The 17,870-nt window shown below is 43.4% G+C and overlaps 1 protein-coding gene across 2 annotated transcripts; it reads left to right on the plus strand.

The window, feature by feature from the left end:
• Positions 1-3,823: 3,823 nt before the first annotated feature.
• On the plus strand, positions 3,824-17,659 carry LOC139415508 (serine peptidase inhibitor, Kunitz type 1 b). Of its 2 annotated transcripts, none has more exons than XM_071163614.1 (10): positions 3,824-4,684; positions 5,433-5,590; positions 6,018-6,159; positions 12,239-12,409; positions 12,555-12,587; positions 12,770-12,901; positions 14,256-14,306; positions 14,580-14,750; positions 15,390-15,449; positions 16,695-17,659. In XM_071163614.1, the coding sequence occupies exons 1-10, from the start codon at positions 4,270-4,272 to the stop codon at positions 16,877-16,879; spliced, it is 1,518 nt and encodes a 505-aa protein (XP_071019715.1). In that variant the 5' UTR covers positions 3,824-4,269; the 3' UTR covers positions 16,880-17,659. The 2 variants fall into 2 exon arrangements, with proteins under 2 accessions (XP_071019715.1, XP_071019714.1); XM_071163613.1 differs by having other exon boundaries at positions 3,847-4,717.
• The last annotated feature ends 211 nt before the right edge of the window (positions 17,660-17,870 follow it).

Here is a 17,870-nt window from a genome sequence, read left to right on the forward strand (position 1 = left end):
AACGGTACCAGTGGTGGTCCCGAGCATTGAGGACCTCGACCCGGCCCAGAAGCAAGAGCTCAGGGAGCTCATCGATCGAAACATGGCGGTGTTCTCTGAGAAGCCGGGCCTCACGACCCTCATTGAACACCACATCCGTACCCGGCCCGGGGAAACGGTACGAAAACGTCCGTATCGGATTCCGAAGGCCCGAAGGAAGGCCGTGAAGCAGGAACTGGAGGCTATGCTGAGGATGGGGGTCGTTGAAGAGTCCCACAGTGCCAGGTGCAGCCCCATCGTGTTGGTGCCCAAACTGGACTGTAGCCTGTGCTTCTGTAATGACTTCTGGGGTGTGAACAACATCAGCTTGTTCAACGCCTACCCCATGCTGAGGGTGGACAAACTCATCGACCGATTGGGAAAGGCCTGCAACATCAGCACCCTTGACCTGACCAAAGGATATTGGCAGGTACCGTTGACAGCCTTCTCCCAGGAGAAGACAGCGTTTTCGACACCATATGGACTATATCAGTACCAGGTGCTCCTGTTCGGTCTCCACGGAGTCCCATCCACATTTCAGCGCCTGATGGACAAAGTACTTCGACCCCACCAGCAGTACACAGTGGTCTATCTGGATGATATCATCATCCACAGCCAAGGTTGGGAAGAGCAACTGACATGCTTCCAGGCGGTGCTGGACGCGCTCAGGAAAGCCGTGTTGACAGCGAACCCCAAGAAATGCAAACTAGGGTTTGAGGAGGTGGGGTATTTGATGAAATACCTGGGGTATTTGATCGGACGGGGGAACGTCAAGCCCCAGGAGAGGAAGGTTCACGAGGTACGTGACTTGCCCGTTCCATGCACCAAGACCCAGGTCAAGTCCTTCTTGAAACTTGCAGGATACTATAGCCTGTTAATCCCCAACTCTGCGGCTATGGCTTCCCCCCTCACCGATCTAACCAGGGCTGCCTCCCGAAAACAGTGAAATGGACGGACGAGACAGAAGCGGCGCTCAGGCGCCTGAAGGAAGCACTGTGCTCCCATCTGATTCTTGTAACGCCCGATTTCCAGGTGCCGATGTTGGTCCAGATGGATGCATGTGACACGGGACTAGGGGCTGTTCTGTCCCAGATACACAACAGGGAGCACCCCATCATATACATAAGCCGAAAGCTAATACCTAGAGAGAAAAAGTACTTGATTGTTGAGAAAGAGTGTCTAGCGGTGAAGTGGGCGCAAGACACTCTCAAGTATTACCTGTTAGGTACCCACTTCACCCTGGTAACTGACCATGCTCCCCTGGTCTGGATGTCCAGGGGAAGGGACACAAATGATCAGGTCACCAGGTGGTTCTTGTCCCTTCAACGCTTCTCTTTTTCTGTTGTGCACAGGTCAGGGGCGAAGCATGGAAACGCAGATGCCATATCGAGAAGAGAAACATACACTGACGACAGCCCCTTCCCCGACTGAGCTTAGGTGGGGTGGCATACAGCAGGTCAGCCACCAGGGGGAGACTCGTCGATGCCTGGTGGCAGACGGAGTCTACATTACGAGGTGATAGCTCCCTCTGCTGGACGTGCCAGGTCTTGACGTGCTCTCCGGACAGGACTAATTGGGGCTGATTGTGGTTGGTGATAAATCAAGGGCTGATTGCTCACCAGCTGTACGAGTCCAATAAAGCTGCCAGAAGTGCAGCACACAAGGGAAGGGACTGGGGGAAGAAAGGTGACTTCTGTATAGTTGGAGACGGTGCCCGAGCTAAAAGGAGGGAGTTCAGTTTTTGTGCCCGACAGGATACAGCAAGACCCAGAGCCCAGAAGACGGTATCCCGGAGAGGGTGTCATGGGGGAGACCTATCCTTTTCTTTTGATTTATTATTTAAATAAACACCCTTGAAACCGCGCTAATCCTACTCTGTCCATGTCTGATCTGTGTAAACGTCTTGATCAAACCCCCTGGTCTGCCACAAATAATATAATAATAATCTATCATTTTGCCATCTTACATATAAAACCTTATTTGTTCATCGAAAATAACTCTCGCTGCCTATATCATTGCATTGTGCAGAAAATACCCAAGAGTTCAGGGGCCTTGCTTTAACAAAGTTAACCATTTTCATTGTAGTGTCCAAAACGTCTTTCGAGCTGTCAGGCATTCCCTTTGCAACAAGAGCCTCCCGGGGGATGCTGCAGTGTACCCAAGAGCCTCCCGGTGGATGCTGCAGTGTACCCAAGAGCCTCTCGGTGGATGCTGCAGTGTAGCCAAGAGCCTCTCGATGGATGCTGCAGTGTACCCAAGAGCCTCTCGGTGGATGCTGCAGTGTACCCAGGAGCCTCTCGGTGGATGCTGCAGTTTACCCAAGTGGCGTCGGGAGCAACTGCTTGCACGGGCGTTACCACTCCACTATGTCTCCCTGTCATGGCTTATGCTCCATCAGCACAGATACCAACATGAGCAGCAGGTAGGTTTGGCTACAAACAGACCGTTAGTGGAATTCCCCCAAGAGAGTAACGGTTAATGTGATTGGATGTTAATTATTTGACTAGGCTACCTCTATTTGACATTGTGTTGTTAATTCGCTATTTTTGGCAGTGAAACAAGGCTACTCAGGCAAAGAAAAAAAACTCACCCAAATGTATAGCCCTGTTGGAAAATATAGATGGACTGTTCGAAAATGTGAAGACCGTCTTTATTTAAAAAAAATGTGAATCACATTTTTATTTGGCGTACCCCCGATGGCATTGCGCGTACCCCAGTTTGGGAATACTTAATCTACACTGACTGAAGTGACATCAATAAGATATCATTGCGTTCCGCTGGATTCACCTGGCCAGTCTATATCATGGAAAGAGCCGGTGTCGTTAATGTTTTGTACACTCAGTGTCATGCATACAAAAGACGATGAAAAAAAAAGACCACACAATGTCTCTTTGTCTCTTGACAATACAATGTGCAGTGTTACTAGACATGTCTGCCTGTGGAATCAAAGACCAACTGTTTTAGGACGTCAATCATTCTAAGGCATCTAAACCATTAACCACTTTCAGAAGAAAAGGTAACAATGAACAAGAGTTTTCATACAGGCTGTGTTGTCATGCCTAGTTAAATAAAGGATAAATACAAATAAAAATAAAATACCATCTTTGAAAAAATGGGTCCAAAAGGGTTCTTCAGCTGTCCCCATTGGAGAACCCTTTTGGGTTCCATGTAGAACCCTCTGTGAAAATGGCTATTCTACGTGGAACCCAAAAGGGTTCTACCTGGAACCAAACATGCATTTTTTCCCCCTAATATATGCTAGATGATGAACATTTTTGCGTGAATATTTATTAAGGGACGTGAAAGGAGTAGAGGCTGGGGTGTATTATTGAAGTAAAAATCATTTCACCTCTAAAAGTGTTATTCCAAGTTTTGTTGGAAATGATTGTGCACAAAATAAATACACATGACACATTATTTATTGACAAGAAAATGACAAATGGTTTATTGAAAAATGACATTATATATTGACAATAGAGGAGGGATGTTGAAGTCAGGAAATACAAAGGGCCCCCAGCCTGATGTGACAGAAGCAACAGTCCACCGAAACTCTACCGCCCACATCAACGTCAGTACAACATTTCACTTCCTGGATTTTACAGGTATGACACACCCATAGAGATAGATAGAGTATTCATCATGGACATTACCCCTGAGGGATTCCACCATGCTTACGCCATTTCAAAGTAACCTAGTCAACTGGGTGGGGATTCCTATGGGTTGTAGTAAACCTCAATGGCGCTTCTCATGCGTTCACCGAAGATATAATAGCACAGATATAGATGAGTCCTCTATCTATCTCTATGGACACACCTGAGAATTTTGTTTAAGTTAAATTGTTGGCCTTTCTTGCGAATGAAAACACCCAACATTGCTGAGTGATTTAATCGCGTGAGGTACTCTCTTTACTTGGATTTTAAACAAGGAACACAGAAATGAGATTATAGCCTAGCTTGTTTGTTTTTCAGCAAAATACATACGTATTGCTATAACCCGTGTTGTTGGTCGACTATTGAACTAATTTCATGTCGCACGTTCTGTGTTGGGGAAATTCATGGAATATCGGTTTGTTTGAAATTAAATAAGGCATTTTGGAGACGGAATGGGCGTTGAACCTTTGTCCAAATAGTGTTTATAGGAGTAATTCACACGGAAACCGAGAGGAAACATAAAACAACACTTGACTGCATTTACCTTCGTTGTGTCGTAGGCTATTGTTCGGTAGGCTACGTCTTTCAAGTAACGGCAATAATGACGGCTCTGTGTATTGGGTCAATATTAGGATCCGCGCTGTTGCTCCTGTCAATAGTCTGCCAAGACAACGCACAGGTTACAAATGGAGAAGGCTGCGCCGGGAATTTCAATGTGGGCAATGTAAACTTTGTGCTAGACACTGAAGACTCTGTCAAAGAAGGAGCCAGTTTCATCTCGTCCCCAACTGTAACCCAAGCTGAAGACTGTGTTGACTATTGTTGCCAAGACCCCAATTGCAACTTGGCTCTGATTGAGAATGGTGCAGAGAAAGGCTCGGTTAAAACATGTTTTCTGTTTAACTGCCTGTACAAGAGAGAGTATGTCTGCAGGTTTGTGAACAAAGTGGGATTCACAAATTACATTTTGGACTCCGTCTATGAAGATTACCTGGGAGGACCCGAAAGCACCCGTGGTAAGATCAAGACTCGACTCACTCCAGTTCCAGGTAGTCATTGCTTTATAGTCTTGTAGGCCTACGAACCAGTTTCCCAGACACACATGAATAAGCATAGTCTTGAACCAAGCATGTTTAATGGTGATTTAAATCGTCAATCAGGAGTTGAAACAATAAAGTATAGTCCCCACCACTAACAAGCTGGAGAAATGGAGCCACTCTCAAATTCATTGACAGAGCTATGGATGCAAGGACTGACCAGCCATGATATCAACATTATAGTTTGTATCATGTTTTGAGGCTATACAGGGTTGGTTTGCATTTACTTTGTATACAAACATTGGAGTAAAACATGCTTATATTTTGGGTTCTGATGGGGTACAACAGTTGACCTAAGCATGAGCTATTTTAAGTTGTGTTCTTCAAGAGTCAATTCATATTGTTAATTTATATGTCCAAAAATCTATTTATCTATTGCAGATTTCCCATTTTTAAAGAGATTTTTCTTCCAGTACTATAGGCTAAATCTAGAAACCAGCCCATCAAAGCCCATTCTTACTGATAATTACTAATACTAACCCCCACAACCTAAATGTTATCCACCCCATCTCCTGCTTGTGTCCTACTGTGATTTATTTTGTGTGTGTTTGGTGCTGGGACAGGAAAAAATTAAGAATCTCAGTGCAAATATATTTATTATGATTATGATTATTATTCTGATTGTTTTGATGGTAATTATTTTGCTGATTGGTATGGCTGCTCTCAGGTGATGAGGATAAGTTCCCCACTGCCAAAGCGGGCCGGGACATCGTGGTCCAACCCAACGACACGGTGACATTGAATGGCATTGAGAGCTGGGATGACAAAGTGATAACTAGCTACAAGTGGAGCCTTGTGAAGGGGGACAGCACGGTGGAAATTACGGTGAGGACATCAACTGTCATCCTCACAATAATAACAATGCTACACATTATTATCCCAGAGGGGAAATAGTCTTGGGAACATAGTATCGCTGAATAAAAAAAATGAGTACTATACATTACACGCTCAACACATATTCTTCATCATCATCATACCCTCATTTTCTTCATTAGCCAATGTATAATCTATTGTTGTTATTCAGAACAGTGCTTCATGTTTTAATGGTGTGGTCTTGCTGCCTGGTAAAAATACAGAATATATATGCACATTTGCCTTCAAATGTCTTTGTGAGTTTAATAATCTGAATAAAAACACTGATCAAGCATTGGTCCAGCTTAAATGCTTGTTTTCATATAGATAGATGGATGGATAGAAATGTAAAAGTCAGGTACGGGCACATTGTATTCTTCTCTAATCCTTTTTCTTCCAGAAAACGGACCTGAAGGATCAGGTGATGCTGCGCAACCTGAAACCTGGGATGTACGTCTTCCAGCTAAAGGTCACCGACTCCAGCAACCAATCAGCCATGGATAAGGTCTCTGTCCTCGTCCTCACTCCAGAACAGTCTGAGGGTGAGTACTGAATTGTGGCCATGTGAAATGTCCATGTTATTAAACACTGAGTATGTGTTTCAAAGCTGTCAATAACTAGGTTTCCAGCCAACCTTTTTACGTCCGAACTTTCCAAATGTCGACAAAACAAACAACATTAGACAAGGCATGTCGGTAAAATGTATTATGTGAGAAATGTCAGTGGAAACGCTTCTATGTGCAAATATTGATATAATAACCATCATATGGAAGTAAACTTGGAGTCACACGATGATGTTGTGTGGTCCGGTCCTCCCACTACGACCTGGGAAAGCATGCAGTTTATTAGGCTCCCGAGTGGTCTAAGACACTGCAACGCAGTGCAATAGGTGTCACTGCAGTCCGGGTTTGGCCGGGGTAGACCCTCATTGTAAATAATAGTTTGTTCTTAACTGAGTGGCCTAGTTAAATAAATAAATGAGGTTACAGAGGAAATAAGTTATGATGAACTTCACAGGGGGGTGAAAGTGCAAGGTGATGAGCTTGATGCTCCTTTCCAAATAAATATCGAGGGTCTGATTGTGGTGACATGATGATCGATGCTTGGCTGCCATTTGACAAATTTTAAAATAATCTCTGTCTTTTGTCCATAATCTCATGTAGGCTATACCCACACTGTAGCTGTAATCTGTTGGCTGGAACGCACCTGCTAATACCTGAGTGTGAACACTCTCTATATAACGCAATTTTCTTTTTGTATCAGTAGAGTTGAAAATGTGATGGAAACACATTTAACTTATATTTTTTAGTAGGAATTTAACTTTGTCGTTTTTATGTGCACTGTCATCATGCACAGCCTTTATATGCCACAAGTCAATTTGATGGAAACTTGTCTCTAGGGAAAATGCATTTTTTTTTTACATTTTAGAATATTCACATACATTTTTATTTATTTTATTTTACCTTTATTTAACCAGGCAAGTCAGTTAAGAACAAATTCTTATTTTCAATGACGGCCTAGGAACAGTGGGTTAACTGCCTGTTCAGGGGCAGAACGACAGATTTGTACCTTGTCAGCTCGGGGGTTTGAACTTGCAACCTTCCAGTTACTAGTCCAACGCTCTAACCAATCTTTCGCCAATTAGATGGAATCCTAGCTATAGACCCCAAAATGTAATGGTTTTAGCTAGTTTAAATGTAAGCTGTCCCTCAAGGAGGATGGACCATAGCTTGCCTGTCACTGACACACGATAGCTCAGTTGGTATGTAGCATGGTGCTTGCAACCCCAGGATAGTGGGTTTGATTCCCGGGACCAGCTATAAAAATCTATGCATGCATGACAGTAAGTAGCTTTGGATAAAAGAGTCTGCTAAATTGCATATATTATATATTACACAAGAATGATCATATAGCTTGCCAGTCTGTACAAAAGGTTGGGAAACACTATTCCAGCACACTAGCCTTGTGGATTGACGCACCATTGATATCTATACTGAACAAAAATATAAACTCAACATGCAAAGTGTTTCATAAGCTGAAAAAAATTATCACAGACATTTTCCATACACAGAAAAAGCTTATTTATCTAAAAATAATTGAACAAATGTCTTTATATTCCTGTTAGTGAGCATTTCTCCTTTGCCAAGATATTCCATCCACCTGACAGGTGTGGCATATCAAGAAGCTGATTAAACATCATGATCATTACACAGGTTCACCTTGTACTGGGGTCAAAAGGCTGCTCTAAAATGTGCGGTTTTGTCACTACACAATGCCACAGATGTCTCAAGTTTTGAGGGAGCGTGCAATTGGCATACTGACTGCTGGAATGTCCACCAGCTGTTGCCAGATAATTTAATTTTAATTGCTCAACCATAAGCCGCCTCCAAAGATGTTTTAGAGAATTTGGCAGTACGTCCAACTGGCCTCAAAGACGCAGACCACGTGTAACCACGCCAGCCCATGACCTCCACATCTGGCTTCTTCACCTGCGGGATTGTCTGAAATCAGCCACCCGGAGAGCTGATGAAACTGGAATATTTCTGTCTGCAATAAAGCCTTTTTTGGGGGTTAAAATCATTCTGATTGGCTGGGCCTAGGCCCACCCATGGCTGCGTCCCTGCCCAGTCATGTGAAATCCATAGATTAGGGCATAGTTCTTTTTTATTTGATTCGACTGGTTTTCTTATGAACTGTAACTCAGTAAAATTGTTTCATGTTGTGTTAATATTGTTGTTCAGTATAAATGAGTGTCATCCTTTGAACTAGTCCTAGACAAACCTGGTCTTTGGTTTCCAGTTAGCTAAGTATAGTCCTCTACCCTGCAGGAGGTTAAGATTGGTGCCACACACACACCATTTTAATGTGGATCATGTGTAAGCAAAAGTTTACATGAAGGCAGGGCCTTATTTTGTTACTGGTTAACATGGGCTTGGGTTTTAGTTAAAGAAAAATGTTAATTTTATTGACGCTTGGGCGAAACAACTTCGATACAGTACTTCAATTGCAATCAACATTATTAGGTGCTCTCAATGGTTTGTGATTAAAATTGTTTATTTTTCGACCATTGACCATTTTTAAGTCAAGCTTGTAGCTTTAAAAATGTGTACTTGACACCCAACACAAGGAGATAACCGTGTGACCACTCCCCTGCCAAGCTAGGATGAGAACAGGTCTGGCGTGATTCACAGTTGAGTCATATCAGCCAGTTTCCCAGGTGAGACCACAGACAGACAGACAGACAGTCAGGCATTCACACAGACAGGCACACACACAGACAGAGACAGACAAAGGTTGACTAGGGTGCCCTTACACAACCCTCTACTTTACTACCGATAGGAGTGGAAAAGTTTATTGGACCAGCCCTCCTTGAAAGTTCCACAGAATGTTGTGTTGCTAATACCAATGAAAAGGTTATGTCACAGACCGGGAGAGCTATTTCTGCGTGTTTTGGAACATGAAATTGTTTACAGATTGTCCATTTTTGTATCTCGGTAGAAAGAAAGAAAAAAATCTGGAAACTTTACTGAGTACAGCAAAAGAAAAGCGGGAAGCCCCCAAAACGGAGTGCCAACAGACAGTAGACCAGTGCCAATAGATAGTAGAACTACACAGTAGATGCCACAGCAGGAAGAGCAAATATGGCCATGCAGGGGTTCCAGTGAAATATTTGTTACAAATACAAAACCGTTAGTCATAGCAACTACTACAACCTATCCGGCCCTTTTGGATAACATTTCCCTGTAGTGGAGAGACTTTCTCCAGAGCTTGGGACTACGTTTCTATCTGCAAAAAGATGATTCTGAGAGAATTATCTTTTACGTTCTGAACCCTCATTGGTTTGATTAGTGTAAGCAATTTAGGTCTTGTATTATTTTGAACTTAACGTGAATTGTGGTATTTTAGAGTACTATTATAGTTAGAGAACATTGAACGGAACAAGACTGTCAATGGAACCTTGAAGTCCTAAGTTCTCGAGGTCATAAATGTAAGGAATTCTATTGAATATACTAACCCACTATTCATACACACACTGCAATATCCCAAGTGTATCGCTTTGTCCTCCGATCAATGGCCCCTATCACCTTATCTGTGTTTCAGCTAAAAGTCATGTGTATATGTGCTATCACTTAGCGGTTTATCTGAGGTAAACAGTAACTGTCCGCAGGCTTACTGGGTAGGAAGCTCCTCTTTATCTCTCACTGCTGATGCACTGACTTGATGAGGGTCCATGGCCTCTTTCAAATGTTGACAAACTGTTCTTCCACACATTGTCATCTGGGTTGAGTCAGTAAGGGCACACACAGAAATGTTTTGCAAAGTCTTATGAAATTTTAAGGCTTCTTATTGGACAAGTCCAGGTAGTCCCTCCCTCTTTCAGTCCTTTTTTTCTTCCGTATGATGCCGAATGAATGCAACCTATGTCCATGTGATGGGTTGGGCCAACACTTGGTTGGTTGCTATTATAAGGTTTGATAGTATAGATGAATTCATTGTTGCGTTCATATCACTCCATCATAGCTGTGCTGAGTGACCGGTCCAATATGGTAACAAGTGGAAATGCCGGATTAATTCATGTTCAGTGTTAGCCCCTATTTAAGTCAGTTTTGTTGAACGCCTTTGGTAATCGAAACAGTTCCCTTCCTAAGTACCCCTAGAAATCTGAAATGTTTAAATGGGTATAAGATGTATATGACAATTCCACCAAGCCTATCAAAATGAAGGGTAAAGCAATGACTATCTTTTTAAACCTATCCGATTCCTTTGTATTTCCCCAGAGTGCCTAGGAATAGGGGCTAGGCCACGAGGGCCTGATTTGGAATTCGTAAAGCTATTACGCCTGGCTTCTGTCACGTGCTAGTCGCAGGCCTGGGCAATTCCAGTCCTCGGGGGCCTGATTGGTGTTATACTTCCCCAACCCTAGTGAAAACACCTGATTTAAACTAATTGTATGTTTAACTGAAGATCATGATTAGTTGATTATTGGAGTCTGGTGTGTTAGCTGGGGCAAAAGTGTGACGCCAATCAGGCCCCCAAGGACTGGAATTGCCCAGGCCTGGGCAGGTAGCCTAGTGGTTAGAGCGTTGGGCCAGTAACCGAAAGGTTGCTTGATCGAATCCTCGAGCTGACAAGGTAAACATCTGTCGTTCTGCCCCTGAACAAGGCAGTTAACCTACTGTTCCTAGGCCGTCATTGTAAATACGAATTTGTTCTTAACTGACATGTCTAGCTAAATACATTAAAAAAACATTTTTTTTTAAAATCAGTCCCCCGAGGACTGGAGATTCCCAGGCCTGTAAGCTAGTGCCTTGTTGGTTGTCACACTCTCCCCTTGTGTCCTTTGTCTAATATATCCCTCCCACTCATGAGGGCCAGACAATGGTGTGTGTCTTTATTGAGTGGGAGGGGCACACCTGGAGGGGCACAGCTGACACACCTGGTCTGAAATGATTGAAACCCTTGATTTAAAGATGAGCAATAATGACCTTTTTCTATAATATATTATTCAAATGCTGGGCTATATTATATGGTCAGAATTTCTTTGGGAGAAATTCTATTTTATATTTTAAGATTGTTTAACAAGTAATATATTTTTTCTCAAAGGTAGGGGTCAAAATGATTGACACCCCTAAAGATTCTTATAAATAGAGTAGTCAAGTCTTTAGTATTTGGTCCCATATTCCTAGCACACAATGATTGTGACTCTACAAACTTGTTGGATGCATTTGCTGTTTGTTTTGGTTGTGTTTCAGATTATTTTGTGCCTAATAGAAATGGGGAAATAATGTATTGTTTAATTTTAGAGACACTTTTATTGTAAATAAAGATGTCTACATTAATGTTCGATGCTACCATGATTATGGATAATCCTGAATGAATTGTGAATAATGAGTGAGTTACAGGGATCATACCCCCAAGACATGCTAACCTTTCCTGTTATTGGTAATGGTGAGGGGTTAGCATGTGTTGGGACCTATGATCTTTGCCCCTCTATCTGTTATCAAGGATCTAAAACATTTAGGAACCCCCACTGTATGTTCTATACAGTTCTATCTCAACGTTCTCGAACGATGACTCTCCTGAACACACCCTTGTTGACATTCCACCATGAGCCTAAACGGTGTGCATGGGTAAATGTAAGGGTACGGTCACAGACCTCCTCTAATGGTGGCATTGTTGCCCTGTCGGCTGCAATAAGCATTTTATGGTTGTGGGGTTAAAGGGAAGCACCAACACTGTATACTGTAGAGCTACAGTATAATGTTAAACAGTTTAGGGTTGCTGGACTTTGGATAAAAACGATTTTGTTGACATGAGGAAGTGTGTTAAAGGGATAGTACACTCAAAATACACATTGGCGTGAATTTCTACTTACCTTGGCTGTTGTCGACTGACCGAGGGCTTAGACAGTTTTGCATTATGGTAAAACAGAGGGATCCATTATCACGAATAGCTTATATAAATGGCAGGTGCAATACATTCACATTACAGCCATGCTATGTAAAGCATAGATTATTTACCTATGTATCTCATGTAAAGTTGTAAAAAATATATATATATTTAATCAAACCAATATTAACCCTCCATAATCATCTCTGACTTGTCTGTCTGCTTGCCCAGGTCACTGTCTGGTCCCCAAAAAGGTGGGTCACTGTCGAGGATCCTTCCCTAGGTGGCACTACAATGGTGCGTCAGAGAAGTGCGAGGAGTTCATCTTCGGGGGCTGCAAGGGGAACCGCAACAACTACCTCTCCCTGCAGGAGTGCTCCGACGCCTGCCACGGCGTGTCAGGTACAATGAGATGGAGCGGTCTGTCTGCAGCGGGCGGGCTGTCTCTGTCTGCAGCGGGCTGTCTGTCTGTCTGCATGTCTGCCAGATGTCTTTTCATATTCTGTCTTGCAAGTTGAATCTATTGTCTCTGGTTTTCATCCTACAGCTACGTCAGGAAGAAGTATTGTCGTGCCTGAAGGTGAGTAATGCTAACATGCAAATTCATGGGCGCATAAACACTTCACAATATAAACACTATACACAACGTAAACACTATTCACCATATAAAAAAAAGTGAATGAACCGTGTTTACTTGCATTCGTACATACTATCCACCACATCTCCATTAAGTAAGTGTGTGTGTATGTGTGTGTGGTTTAGGGGAGGTTTGTGGCTCCCCCTGTAACTCCGGTCAGTTTACTTGTGGCACCGGCTGCTGTCTGGATGAAGACCTGGAGTGCGACACGGTGACTCAGTGCAGCGACGGCTCTGACGAGGCTTCCTGCGACAAACGTGAGTCCACACACAAACATACACACGGAGGTTTTTACTTAAATGGCTACACGGACTATCTGAGTTTAGCTTTTTGTATTTACATTTTCTTGCACTGTCTCTATGCAAACTCACAGGACTCTACACACTCACGCACACTGATCTCTCTCTCTCACACACACACACTGTCTCTATGCAAACTCACAGGACTCTACACACTCACGCACACTGATCTCTCTCTCTCACACACACACACTGTCTCTATGCAAACTCACAGGACTCTACACACTCACGCACACTGATCTCTCTCTCTCTCACACACACACTGTCTCTATGCAAACTCACAGGACTCTACACACTCACGCACACTGATCTCTCTCTCTCTCACACACACACTGTCTCTATGCAAACTCACAGGACTCTACACACTCACGCACACTGATCTCTCTCTCTCTCACACACACACTGTCTCTATGCAAACTCACAGGACTCTACACACTCACGCACACTGATCTCTCTCTCTCTCACACACAACATGCACACACATTTATACTGACTCTACACACTCACGCACACTGATCTCTCTCTCACACAACATGCACACACATTTATACTGACTCTACACACTCACGCACACTGATCTCTCTCTCTCTCTCTCTCTCACACACAACATGCACTCACATCACTCACACTCACGCACACTGATCTCTCACACACAACATGCACTCACATTTATACTGACTCTACACACTCACGCACACTGATCTCTCTCTCACTCTCACACACAACATGCACACACATTTATACTGACTCTACACACTCACGCACACTGATCTCTCACACTCTCACACACAACATGCACACACATTTATACTAACTCTACACACACACACACACACACACAATCATATACGGTGCTGCTACTCTGTTTATCGTATCCTGATGCCAATATCTATACACATCTACGTATGTCACTCCAGTATCCCTGCACATTGTAAATATGGTATTGGAGCTGACTTACCCAGTATACTCTATAGCTTCTTACTTACTTGTTGTGTGTTTTTGTTCTACCTTGTGTTATTTTTTGTGCTACATTAATATTGATTACTGCAATGTTGTTGGGTTTAGAGTTTGCAAGAAAGCCATTTCTCTGTACTTGTGCACGTGACATTTACTTTAAACTTATCAACTGCGATGAAAACAAGGAAGTCTGCTAGTCTCAAGTCACTTTACCTCACACATGATCAAAAACATCATCTTAGTTTTTAAAGAGTGACTCTTAAAAGATTGAGGTACGCTTCATGAATCCAACAAACTCCTAAACGTTCCCATGCTGTGTCTGTACAGCAACATAACATGACGCTTGTTTTGGCAGTGAACCAGACCTTCACTCGTCTGCTGAACATTCATGTGGACAAAAGCCGGGGTGAGTTGATTTTGATTTTCACACCCAAGCTTACTATAGCCCCTTATAAACCCTTACCAAAGCAATACCATTTATCCTACTACAGCCCTAGTACCCATACCTCGAGCCTATTTACCAGTGACAACGCTAGTCTGCTTAGTATAGTCCCAGCCCTAGATGCCTTGCCCAATCCTAGTTCCCTTACTACAGTCACAACCCAAGTATCCAGTCCACACAGTCCTGTAGTGGACAATACCTTTATCACATCTCTGTCTGTCTGTTGCTCTCTCTCAGCCCGCTGCACCGAGCCCCCCAGGACGGGGCCATGCCGCGCCAGCCACTCCCACTGGTACTATGACCCGCTCAACAGGAAGTGCAATCGCTTCACATACGGTGGCTGTGACGGCAACGACAACAACTTTGACGTGGAGGAGAGCTGCAAAGAGACCTGCAAGGGCGTGACTGGTACAGAACTCTAGGCCTGTATTTCGTCTGAGTAAGAGTGCTGGACTAGGATCAGTTTAGCTTTTTAGATCATAATGATTTAAGATTAGGAGGACCTGATCCTAGATCCTGGGCGGCAGGTAGCCTAGGGGTTAGAGTGTTGGTCTAGTAACCGAAAGGTTGCAAGATCGAATCCCCGAGCTGACAAGGTAAAAAATCTGTCGTTCTGACCCTGAACAAGGCAGTTAACCCAGTTAATCCTAGGCCATCATTGAAAATAATAATTTGTTCTTAACTCACTTGTCTAGTTTAAATAAAGATAAAATAAAAATCAGTACTCCTACTTTGAGACACTCTTTGAACAACTGAGCTACAGTTTAGGGCTGTGTTCAGCAAAATGTTATGGAATGTACAGATGTTAAAATATTATTTTCAACTGATCCGCTTCATCGACATGTAGAGGAAGGAATCATGTCAGTTCTATTTATGGTAGTTCTACCTGTAACTGTATTGTTCAACGTAGTGCTATTTTGATCTGCTGTATTTATTGCAGGTCTGTCTCCTTTAAGTCTCTGTGTGGTCAAGCAAATGTTTTCAAAGGCTTTGAGGTCACGCAGCATGAAGCGTTTATTCTTAATGGCTGGGTGTCTTTTTCTCTAGAACATGACGTGTTTGCAAGGGGAATGTTTGAACGCTACGAGGAAGAGGAAAGTGAGTCCGGTAAGAACCCGTCTATACCTCCTCCGGGAGTTAGAACCCGTCTATACCTCCCTCCTCCGGGAGTTAGAACCTGTCTATACCTCCTCCGGGAGTTAGAACCCGTCTATACCTCCCTCCTCCGGGAGTTAGAACCTGTCTATACCTCCTCCGGGAGTTAGAACCTGTCTATACCTCCTCCGGGAGTTAGAACCTGTCTATACCTCCTCCGGGAGTTAGAACCTGTCTATACCTCCTCCGGGAGTTAGAACCTCTATACCTCCTCCGGGAGTTAGAACCTGTCTATACCTCCTCCGGGAGTTAGAACCTGTCTATACCTCCTCCGGGAGTTAGAACCTGTCTATACCTCCTCCGGGAGTTAGAACCCGTCTATACCTACCTCCTCCGGGAGTTAGAACCCGTCTATACCTCCCTCTTCCGGGTGTTAGAACCTGTCTATACCTCCCTCCTCCGGGAGTTAGAACCTGTCTATACCTCCCTCCTCCGGGAGTTAGAATCTGTCTATACCTCCCTCTTCCGGGAGTTAGAACCTGTCTATACCTCCCTCCTCCGGGAGTTAGAACCTGTCTATACCTCCCTCCTCCGGGAGTTAGAACCTGTCTATACCTCCCTCCTCCGGGAGTTAGAACCTGTCTATACCTCCCTCCTCCGGGAGTTAGAACCTGTCTATACCTCCCTCCTCCGGGAGTTAGAACCTGTCTATACCTCCCTCCTCCGGGTGTTAGAACCCGTCTGTCTATACACAGTGCTTGACTTGGCTGGGAGGTCACTGGAGCTGAGTACCAGCACCTCAAATGTTCTACTGATTGAGCTCTTTTATAGAATATTGGCTCAAAGGTATTGTGGAGCTTCTACACTTAACATAAACAGTACTGGAGCCTATTTCAGTCGAGCACTGTCTATCTCCTCCACTGTCATCTCTTGTTGTGGAAAAACATGCTGAAAGTTTGTCAGTTGGTCTGCTATGTTATGCTTTCCCATCATTCTCTAGTGTACATAGCCAGATTATATTCCATATACAGTGGGGACATTTGGGCAACTTCACTTTTCCAGAGGAAAGCCCAGGATCTTCCCCTGGTCTCTGTTTAGTTGCCGAAACCAGTGGTTCTCACATGATTCTTCTCGCCTGCATGCACCTGAAAAGTTGAATCAGGTATGGAACAAAAATCCTGTGAGAAACACTGGTTTAGACGCCTAAACGCTGGTCTAAACCTTCATCGTTTTGTTTAAATGCTTCTGTTCCTCCAGGCTCCATCGCTATAGCTATAGTGTTATCGGTAGCCATCCTGGCGGTGCTGGCTGCCCTGGGTTACTGCTTCCTGAAGCACAGGAAGGACCGTTCTCAGCACCAGCCCGTGGCCACCAACGTCCCCCATGTGGCTTTCGAAGAACGAGACACCCTGGTCTACAACACCACCACCAAGCCTGTCTGAAACAATTAGCACCTGCCTGGCTTTCAGGACCTTGGTTTATTGTGTTCTTGCGTATACACTGACTTAACCAGAGCAAGACCAGACCAATATATACACACACATCTCCCACACAGGTCTACAAACTCCAGATGCAGTCAGTAAGTGAGGAATTTAAGCAACATTTCATTTGAATAGAGCTTTGGCTCTTGCTTGGGCTCCTCCTTGGGCTCCTCCTCGGGCTCCTCCTTGGAGCTTTCACAGAATTTTGCATTAAGGAGTTGATGATATATTAGCATGCTCTGTCACAACCATTCTGCGGAGCTTGAGTGAACGAAAAGTATGAGACATGGGCACAAATCCAAATACTATAACTGTGTGGGCTTTTATAAGTGTGTTTTGTATGGAACACATTCTCAGGGGGAAGAATTCTGTACTAGGTTTTTCTTACAGATTTTCTTAAGATTATTTTTTTTCTGAAACTTTTATTTATAAAATGTGATTGGTGCTGGGGTTGATGTTTGCATTAGCCGTTTGTTTTGTCATAAATTCATAAGGAATACCAGATTTAAATGTAGGTACCAATAAGTTATCTATGTAAATTTTTACTTACTGAAATGATTCTGTTACTAATATTATGCACCAGGGTGTTTGTATACTCAATTGTTATCATACTGTAATCATTTCTTACTCTAAGTAACAACCATGACCTAGATCGTAAGGTAGGTGTCTGTTTTTTTTAATGTTCTATGTTTTTGTGTTTCATGTTTCCTTTTTAACTGTAATAAAATCGTAATTCCATAATTGAACGTTGTGGTGTTTCTATATAATATGTACAGGGCATTACATGTTTTAGTTTAGTCACTAGATGGCGATATTTCACCAATGCATGCACAATATGCCTTGAGCATCATTTGTCAACTCCAAATCAATAGACCCAAACCACTATCCATTAGTATGTAAAATTCTTCGAGTTTGATTAGGAATTACATGCCTGTGGAATAGGAGTAGCTTG

This window comes from Oncorhynchus clarkii, chromosome 8 (genome assembly GCF_045791955.1).
Source record: "Oncorhynchus clarkii lewisi isolate Uvic-CL-2024 chromosome 8, UVic_Ocla_1.0, whole genome shotgun sequence".
NCBI classification, from domain to species: domain Eukaryota; kingdom Metazoa; phylum Chordata; class Actinopteri; order Salmoniformes; family Salmonidae; genus Oncorhynchus; species Oncorhynchus clarkii.